Raw genomic sequence first — 10,575 nt, 5'->3', positions numbered from 1 at the left:
AACCACAGCTAAATGCAGCACTAACCTTTGATGATCTTCATCAGATGACAACCCTAGGACATTATGTTATACAATACATGCATGTTTTGTTCAATCAAGTTCATATTTATATCAAAAAACAGCTTTTACATTAGCATGTGACTAGCATGTGACTAGCATTCCCACCGAACACTGCCGGTGAATTTACTAAATTACTCACGATAAACGTTCACAAAAAGCATAACAATTATTTGAAGAATTATAGATACAGAACTCCTCTATGCACTCGATATGTCCGATTTTAAAATAGCTTTTCGGTGAAAGCACATTTTGCAATATTCTCAGTAGATAGCCCGGCATCACAGGGCTAGCTATTTAGACACCAAGCAAGTTTAGCACTCACCAAAGTCAGATTTACTATAAGAAACATTTTATTACCTTTGTAATGCTGTCTTCGTCAGAATGCACTACCAGGACTTCTACTTCAATAACAAATGTTGGTTTGGTTCAAAATAATCCATAGTTATATCCAAACAGCGGCGTTTTGTTCGTGTGTTCAAGACACTATCCGAAAGGGTAAATAAGGGTGACGAGCATGGCGCAATTCGTGACCAAAAAATTCTAAATATTCCATTACCGTACTTCGAAGCATGTCAACCGCTGTTGAAAATCAATTTTTATGCCATTTTTCTCATAAAAAAGCGATAATATTCCGACCGGGAATCTGCGTTTAGGTAAACAGGCGAAAGAAAATAAAGCATGGGGTCGACTCGGGCACGCGCCTAAACCCATAGTACTCTGATCGGCCACTTGCCAAAAGCGATAATGTGTTTCAGCCAGAGGCTGCCTCGATATCGTTCAGCTTTTTCCCGGGCTCTGAGAGCCTATAGGAGCCGTAGGAAGCGTCACGTTAGAGCAAAGATCCTCAGTCTTCAATAAAAAGAGCCAAGATGAAACACAACTTGTCAGACAGGCCACTTCCTGCATGGAATCTTCTCAGGTTTTGGCCTGCCATTTGAGTTCTGTTATACTCACAGACACCATTCAAACAGTTTTAGAAACTTTAGGGTGTTTTCTATCCAAAGCCAATAATTATATGCATATTCTAGTTACTGGGCAGGAGTAGTAACCAGATTAAATCGGGTACGTTTTTTATCCGGCCATGTCAATACTGCCCCCTAGCCCTAACAGGTTAAAGGGAGTGCTCCTAATCTCAGCTTGTTACATGTATAAAAGACACCTGTCCACAGAAGCAAGCAATCAATCAATCAGATTCCAAACTCTCCACCATGGCCAAGACCAAAGAGCTCTCCAAGGATGTCAGGGACAAGATTGTACACCTACACAAGGCTGGAATGGGCTACAAGACCATCGCCAAGCAGCTTGGTGAGAAGGTGACAACAGTTGGGGCGATTATTCGCAAATGGAAGAAACACAAAAGAACTGTCAATCTCCCTCGGCCTGGGGCTCCATGCAAGATCTCACCTCGTGGAGTTGAAATGATCGTGAGGAATCAGCCCAGAACTACACGGGAGGATTTTGTCAATGATCTCAAGGCAGCTGGGACCATAGTCACCAAGAAAACAATTGGTAACACACTACGCCGTGAAGGAATGAAATCCTGCAGCGCCCGCAAGGTCCCCGTGCTCAAGAAAGCACATATACATTCCCATCTGAAGTTTGCCAATGAACATCTGAATGATTCAGAGGACAACTGGGTGAAAGTGTTGTGGTCAGATGAGACCAAAATGGTGCTCTTTGGCATCAACTCAACTCGCTGTGTTTGGAGGAGGAGGAATCCTGCCTATGACCCCAAGAATACCATCCCCACCGTCAAACATGGAGGTGGAAACATTATGCTTTGGGGGTGTTTTTCTGCTAAAGGGACAGGACAACTTCACTGCATCAAAGGGACGATGGACGGGGCCATGTACCGTCAAATCTTGGGTGAGAACCTCCTTCCCTCAGCCAGGGCATTGAAAATGGGTAGTGGATGGGTATTCCAGCATGACAATGACCCAAAACACACAGCCAAGGCAACAAAGGAGTGGCTCAAGAAGAAGCACATTAAGGTCCTGGAGTGGCCTAGCCAGTCTCCAGACCTTAATCCCATAGAAAATCTGTGGAGGGAGCTGAAGGTTCTTGTTGCCAAACGTCAGCCTCGAAACTGTAATGACTTGGAGAAGATCTGCAAAGAGGAGTGGGACAAAATCCATCCTGAGATGTGTGCAAACCTGGTGGCCAACTACAAGAAACATCTGACCTCTGTGATTGCCAACAAGGGTTTTGCCACCAAGTACTAAGTCATGTTTTGCAGAGGGGTCAAATACTTATTTCCCTCATAAATTGATTTGCATTTTAATAACATTTTTGACATGCATTTTTCTGTATTTTTTTGTTGTTATTCTGTCTCTCACTTTTTAAATAAACCTACCATTAAAATTATAGACTGATCATTTCTTTGTCAGTGGGCAAATGTACAAAATCAGCAGGGGATCAAATACTTTTTTTCCCTCACTGTGTGTGTATATATATATATATACACACACATACATACGTACGTACGTACGTACATTTCCTGGTCTTAAATAAAGACAGATATTTACACGGTCTTAAATGTTTTCTTTTCTGAATTACTGACACGATGGTCCTCTAAATACTGGTTAGTTTACCCTAAAGATTTAACTTCTTCCTATTTCAAAATATGCACTTTGAAAAATTAAATCCATAATACTTATGAACATTCAATCATGCATATGCCTTTGTGTAGAAGCTACAGGTCTTGTCTACTCTCCTTCACAATTATTGTTGTCTATCAACAATGACAAGCCACCTGGGTCTGACAACTGGGATAGAGAATTACTGAGGATAATAGCGGATGATATTGACACTCCTATTTGCCGTATCTTCAATTTAAGCCTACTAGAAAGTGTGTTCTTCACACTCCCTGCTATATTTTGGATAAAGAGTTACCTGTCTAACAGAACACAGAGGGTGTTTTTTAATGGAAGCCACTCCAACATAATCCAGGTAGAATCAGGAATTCCACAAGGCAGCTATCTAGGCCCCTTTTTTCAATCTTTTCTAACGACATGCCACTGGCTTTGAAGAAAGCGTGTCTATGTATGCAGATGACTCAACACTACACATCAGCTACTACAGCGACTAAAATTACTTCAACACTTAACAAAGAGCTTCAGTTAGTTTCAGAATGGGTGGCAAGGAATAAGTTACTTCTAAATAGATTTCAACTGATTTGAGTAACCCTGGATTGTAAACTATCATGGTCAACTAAATGACTATCAACCCGTAGCACACACTTCTGTCATCATGAAGTGCTTTGAGAGACAAGTCAAGGACCATATCACCTCCACCTTACCTGACACCCTAGACCCACTTCAATTTGCTTACCGCCCCAATAGGTCCACAGAAGATGCAATCGCCATCACACTGCACACTGCCCTATCCCATCTGGACAAGAGGAATACCTATGAAAGAATGCTGTTCGTTGAAGATAGCTCAGTATTCAACACCATAGTACCATCCAAGCTCATCATCAAGCTCGAGGCCCTGGGTCTGAACCCTGCCCTGTGCAATTGGGTCCTGGACTTCCTGACGTTAGGAAACAACATCTCCACTTCGCTGATCCTCAACACTGGGACCCCACAAGGGTGCGTGCCCAGCACCCTCCTGTACTCCCTGTTCACCCATGGCTGCGTGGCCATGCACGCCTCCAACTCAATCATCAAGTTTGCAGACAACACAACAGTAGTAGGCTTGATTACCAACAACGACGAGACAGGCTACATGGAGGAAGTGAGGGCACTCGGAGTGTGGTACACATCACGGACAAACTGAAATGTTCCATCCACACAGACAGTGTGGTGAAGAAGGCGCAACAGCGCCTCTTCAACCTCAGGAGGCTGAAGAAATCTGGCTTGTCACCTAAAACCCTCACCAACTTTTAGAGGCACAATTGAGAGCATCCTGTCGGGCTGTATCAACGCCTGGTACGACAACTGAACCGCTCACAACTGCAGGGCCCTCCAGAGGGTGGTGCAGTTTGCACAATGCATCACCGGGGGCAAACTCTCCAGGACACCTACAGCACCCGATGTCACAGGAAGGCCAAAAAGATCATCAAGGACAACAACCACTCAAGCCACTGCCTGTTCACCTCGCTACCATCCAGAAGGCAAGGTCAGTACAGGTGCATCAAAGCTGGGACTGAAAGTCTGAAAAACAGCTTCTATCTCAAGGCCATCAGATTGTTAAACAGCCATCACTAGCACAGAGAGGCTGCTGCCTACATAGACTTGAAATCATTGGCCACTTTAACAAATGAATCACTAGTCACTTTAATAATGTTTACATATCTTTCATCACTTATCTCAATGTATATACTGTATTTCATACCATCTATTGCATCTTAGCCTATGCCGTTCTATCATTGCTCATCCATATATATTCTTATTCCATTCCTTTACTTAGATTTGTGTGTATAGCTATTGTTAGATTACATGTTAGATATTGCTGCACTGTCAGAACTAGAAGCACAAGCATTTCGCTACACGCGCAATAACATCTGCTAACTATGTGTATATGACCAATAAAATTGTATTTGATTTGAACATATTGATACAACAATAGCTAAGATGTTGAGAAGTCTGTCCATAATAAAGCGCTGCTCTTCCTTCTTAACAACACTATCAACAAGGCAGGTACTATAGGCCCTAGTTTTGTTGCACCTGGACTACTGTTCAGTCGTGTGGTCAGGTGCCACAAAGAGTACTTAGGAAAATTACAATTGGCTCAGAACAGGGCAGCACGGCGGGCCCTTGGATGTACACAGAGAGCTAACATTAATAATATTCATGTCAATCTCGTGTCAATTGTATTTGGGAGAGGTACTGACGTGTTGAATGCACCAAGCTATCTGTTTGAACTACTGGCAAACAGCTCAGACACCCATGCATACCCTACAAAACATTCCAGCAGAGGTCTTTTCACAGTCCCCAAGTCCAGAACAGACTATGGGAGGTGCACAGTATTACATAGAGCCATGACTACATGGAACTCTATTCCACATCAAGTAACTCATGCAAGCAGTAAAATTAGTTTTAAAAATACACCTTATGGAACAGTGGGGACTATTAAGCAAGACAAACAGACACACACACACACACAATAACATATGCACTATACACACACACACATTCATTTTAAATATGTGTTCGTAGAGTAGTGGCCTGAGGGCACACAATGTGTTGTAAATGTATTGTAATGTTTTTTTAAATTGTATGACTGCCTTAATTTAGCTGGACCCCATGAAGAGTAGCTGCAGCCTTGGCAGCAGCTAATTGGGATCTATAATAAATACAAAGGGGTAGGTGAAGCTATGGTGCATCTAACCTGCCAACATCTGTAGGCATACAGTTCTTTCATGTCATTGCAGAGAAAGAGGAAGCCCATGTTGACTAAGATTTCAGTATTTGTTTCTCAACCCAAAGCACATTCAATATCCCGATGTTATATAAGCAGCCTCAAAAGAAAAAAAATACTAGTTTGTACATAGATTTGAAATCACTGGCCACTTTAATAATGTTTATATATTTTGGCTTTATTCATCTCTATATACTGTATTATATTTTAGTCTATGCCACTCTGACATTGCTCATCCTAATATGTATATATTATTTAATTAACTAGGCAAGTCAGTTAAGAACAAATTCTTATTTTCAATGAGGCCTACACCGGCCAGGACTGACAATGCTGAGTAATTTGAGCGTCTCCCTATCACAGCCAGTTGTGATACAGTCTGTAATCAAACTAAGGTCTTTAGTGACGTCGCTAGCACTGAGATGCAGTGCCTTAGACCGCTGCGCCACTCGGGAGCCCACTTAATTCCGTTATTTTACTTTTAGGTTGTGTAGTGTTAGATATTACTGCATTGTTGGAGCTAGAAACACAAGCGTTTCGCGCCACCCGCAATAACGTGTTTGTGACCAAAAAAGTTGCACCTTGCCAAAACCCGGGATCTCGGCAGTGAGATGAGTCACGTGATACCTTTATGTACTAGGGAAGAGAGAAATAATTATTCAAATCAAATTGTATTTGTCACATGGGCCGAATACAACAGGTGTAGACTTCACAGTGAAATGCTTACCTACAAGCCCTTAACCAACCATGATGTTTAAGAAAGTATTTACTAAAATAAACTGAAGTAAAAAGCTAAAAATGTAATAACAAATCTGTATGTTTCTGTAAACTGTGAAAACGCATCTACAAAGTCATACAATCATATCAAATATAGGCAGCATGCTACATCTACATCTTCATGGATTGGCTCACATCGGAGGGCCTCCACCCATGTTTGACAGTGACGGGATTCCCGAGCCAACGCAGGGGATTCTGGGAGGAAAGGTTGAGGATAACCGGGAACGTAATTATGGAAGGGGAATCTAAACACCGAACTATTGCAGGTGGAAACACTAAATCCGTCATCTACAAGCATATTTCTGTGAGAAGTAAATGGTATCACTCCTGTGCCACAATTATTTCGTGAAACATCAAAAGCGCTCTCTGTATGCGAATGTAACTAACGTTAGCAAGTGTGGCTAGCCAGCCATAGGTGGCCATTGTTTTTGTTTAGTAAACGAAGTGAAAGCAATATAAAACCAGTGTTTTCCCCAGCCGAGGAAGGGCCCAGCAAAGGGGCAAACTGTTTGAGTAATGCGGTTTGGTTTCTCTCGGGAAGATGGATGAAAAGTCCACCAACCAACACCGGCTCTATATTGCCCTGGTGATGGTGTTGCTCTTTGGCGTTATTGTGCTTCAGTACGTTTGTCCTAGCTCCGATTGCCAGCTGTTGCACATAGGATCATTGTCCTCCAGGTCGGGCGGCAATGCCCTCGGGCCCCGGGGAGAGGTAAACGACATTGGCCTCAGTGGAAAGGACCCGTACGTCGCTGAGGACGGTGCCCTGGCCCGGTTCGTTCCCCGCTTCAATTTTACAACTTCCGACCTCAGTCGCCTCGTTGACTTCAATATCAAGGGAGACGATGTTATTGTTTTTCTTCACATCCAGAAGACCGGGGGCACAACCTTTGGTCGACATTTAGTGCGTAATATTAAACTCGAGAGGCCTTGTGAGTGTCATGCTGGCCAAAAGAAATGTACCTGTTACCGGCCAGGTAAAAGGGAAACGTGGCTTTTCTCCCGGTTCTCGACAGGATGGAGCTGCGGTCTCCACGCGGACTGGACAGAGCTGACCAACTGCGTGCCGTCCCTCATGAACATGCGTGAGCCACCCAAGAAGCCTACAGTTCCCAGGTGAGTGTCACTCAAGAGTATAGCGAGGAATGGATTTGACATGAATTGTAGACGAACATTTCAATTTGTTCAGCATCTTCTCCCTATATTGAATCCACAGCTCATATTTAATTATGTATGATCTTTGAGTGGTAACGTGATTTTGTCTGTTAGTGTTTGTCTAACTTCTCTCGTGTCTGAGTGAGTGTAAAATGTGTTGTGAGCCAAGTTGTTGGGAAAATGTGTGTTTTTGGGAGGAGTAAGAATTAAATATTGTTGGCACTCTGCATGAACTCACACTTTGAAGGCATGATTGGGTGGGTGGGTTTGGTGATCTGCAGAGAGACTGGGGCAGACCAGTGAGAGGGTTGGGAACTTGGAAGACGGGTGCATACAGAGTCTGTGTCCCAAAATACCCCCTATTATTCCTCTATATAGTCCACTTGTTTTGATCAGAGGCCTTGGTCAAAACTAGTGCACTTTATAGGGAATAGTATGCCATTTCAGTTGGTTATTATTAGTTAGGCGACATTTCAGAGGTGCTGAATCCAAAACCCAAATATAAAGACAAATGAACTGACCTAGGTCTCTTCTCTCTCAGCCGGAACTACTACTACTACATCACCATCCTGCGTGACCCGGTGTGGCGCTACCTGAGCGAGTGGCGGCACGTGCAGCGCGGTGCCACCTGGAAGGCCTCCCTGCACGTGTGTGACGGTCGCTCCCCCACGCTGGCCGAGCTGCCCAGCTGCTACCCCGGGGATGACTGGTCTGGCTGCTCTCTGAAGGATTTCATGGACTGCCCCTACAACCTGGCCAACAACCGGCAGGTCCGCATGCTGGCAGATCTCAGCCTAGTGGGCTGTTACAACGACTCGGCCATGAGCGAGGACGAGCGCTGGGCCGTGTTATTAGAGAGCGCCAAGCGGAACCTGCGGGGTATGGCCTTCTTTGGCCTGACAGAATACCAGAGGAAAACCCAGTATCTGTTTGAGAAGACCTTCCGCCTGGCGTTCATCGCCCCCTTCACCCAGCTCAACGGGACGCGGGCGAGCAGCGTAGAGGTCGCCCCTGAGACGCAACAACGGATCCGCCAGCTGAACCAATGGGACGTGGAGCTGTACGAGTACGCACGTGACCTGTTCCTCCAGCGCTTCCAGGTGGCCCGTCAGCAGGAGAGGAGGCAGGCCAGGGAGAAGAGGCAGCAGGAGAGGAGGAGGCTTCGAGGGAGGCTGGGGTCAACTAGGCTGGGGATAGGATGGCCGGTGGCGATGTGGCCCAGCGACAAGCCCCAGTGGACAGAGACCCAGGCTGGGGAGGCGATCACCACCCACCTACGACCACCCCCACCACCCTCCCCAGAGATGAAGCAGGGGAGGGAAGGTGGAGAGGCGGTGGAGGCTGAGGTGCAGCTGCCAGAGTGGTGGGATCTGGAGGAGAACAGCACCATGGAGGACTACATGGACAATGTGGAACAGTGGCGGTAGTAGTGAGAGGACCAAGCCGAAGAAGGAGTGAGCCACGTGAATTTTCCAGGCTTGCCTTGTCTGCACAGACATTATGAGTGTGTCCCAATATCTCCTTTCTCCCGAAATGTGCACATGTTCACGTCCCTTCGTGATTTTGAAAGGAAATGACTGGTATAAGAAAAATGTGGTTTTGCCCATGCCTACACCAATCCAGCGCTATTAAATATTTGGGGAATAGTGAACAAATGCACACTTCAGGAACAGAGAGATATGGGACACATCCATTTTCAAAACTCAACGCTAACCATGCACAGCTCCCTTTAGCCTACATCCCAACCTTTAGTCCAGGGGTTCCCAAACATTTTTGGCCCATGACCCCATATGTGAATTCTCACGACCCCAACCATGTGAAGTTTACTATGGCGGTCAATTGAAAAACATTCTTAACAGTATTTCTGATTGTATTCTCAACCCACCATCATATACTTTTAATGTGGGGCCATGACAGTCAATTGCAAATTAGTCTGAAAAAATGTATCTCATCTCACCAACACTAATGAGAGGGGTGTGCTTGATGCATGTCGTGTCGGAGCTACTCAAAGTCAGGGACGGGGTCGACAGTGCGCATCTCATCTCTCCTGTCACATTCAACCTGGATCGATATTTGTTTTTAATGCAGACGAGAGCACTGAATCAGCGTACCATGAGTTTTAATACTCGGAGGGAGATGGCACAGTTTTCCCATTGAGTTATGTCTCAAAACTCCTCCATAGTGACCTGTGAATCAGCTGTATCATTTCACTTACCGGCATGTCAACTGCGCCAGGATCACAGTCAAACGGATTTCAATCTGTATAATATTTTTTTCCCCCCTGCATGCTTGCGTTCAGTTCCCCAAATATGTCTGTTACATAGGCAAGGAGACACATTTTCTTTTCATTACACAGATAGTCAACAAAGTCTGTTTTTACATCCATTGCGAATGACAACCATTCCCCTCTCAATTCGAAAAATCATTCCAACACTACCCCTCGATAACCACCAAGCCTCGCGTGAAATGGAACATTGTCATGCTATGATCCCATATGTCCACAGTTTTGTGAACAGGCTTACGCTATATAGTTTACAATCTAAGTTACCTGCTGCATATCTCCAAGTTCTGTGCACAGCTCTTTTGCAGCCAGTTGCTCTTGGTGTATCCATTATTGCTCAGTGGGTGTGTCATACAATGCGTCCATATGGCAGAGGGAGACACATTCATAACTAGCGTGCAGAGGCCTGCCTGCCGTCCCGTGATAGATGGATCCCCAACTGTGCAAAAGCCCACCATTCAATCCCATGGAATCTGTTTTTCGTTAATATAGCCACGGGGCACACTGAACATCCCCTGTGCCGTTTCATGCTCGTGAGTCGTGAGACCGAACAATATGTCGTTGTGAATAGCATCCCCCGACATGTAGTGAACAAAAGTCAATGCATCTCGGCCCTCACAGCTAGCATCCAATTGGAGAGCATAAGGTGGGGAGTTATCTGACAAAGCTATTGCTATTGATGTGAGTTTATGTGCCTCTGCCTCACCACATTGTTTTCACCATATCAATTGTGGCCGGTAGTATCAAAGTCTCTGAAATAGTGTATGGTTTCATAGCATACTGGGCTTAGCCATTCACCATGGGAATAATTTTAAGTACAATGGTCAAGTGTGGCCTTTTCCAATGATCTAAGTGCGCTCTCTGGTTGAATTTCACCTTTTTATATTTGAATAATTTTCATCTCGATTTTTAAGATGAACCACAATGATTTTGAGAGACAAAGA

At 44.7% G+C, this 10,575-nt stretch overlaps 1 protein-coding gene across 1 annotated transcript; it reads left to right on the top strand.

Annotated features, from left to right (window-relative positions):
* The first annotated feature begins 5,190 nt into the window (after positions 1 to 5,190).
* LOC106586056 (heparan-sulfate 6-O-sulfotransferase 2) lies at positions 5,191 to 10,271 on the top strand. The gene is made up of 2 exons (XM_014172877.2): positions 5,191 to 7,311; positions 7,892 to 10,271. Exons 1-2 carry the CDS (start codon positions 6,737 to 6,739, stop codon positions 8,775 to 8,777), a joined length of 1,461 nt encoding a protein of 486 aa, XP_014028352.1. The 5' UTR covers positions 5,191 to 6,736; the 3' UTR covers positions 8,778 to 10,271.
* The last annotated feature ends 304 nt before the right edge of the window (positions 10,272 to 10,575 follow it).

Source organism: Salmo salar, chromosome ssa25 (genome assembly GCF_905237065.1).
Source record: "Salmo salar chromosome ssa25, Ssal_v3.1, whole genome shotgun sequence".
In the NCBI taxonomy this organism is placed as follows: Eukaryota; Metazoa; Chordata; class Actinopteri; order Salmoniformes; family Salmonidae; genus Salmo; species Salmo salar.
This window is presented reverse-complemented; position numbering and strand designations above follow the sequence as displayed.

Coding starts and splice junctions, on each gene's coding strand:
- LOC106586056 (XM_014172877.2), top strand. CDS start 6,737: ATGGATGAAAAGTCCACCAACCAACACCGGCTCTATATTGCCCTGGTG. Junction 7,312..7,891: donor AAGAAGCCTACAGTTCCCAG/GTGAGTGTCACT, acceptor CTTCTCTCTCAG/CCGGAACTACTACTACTACA.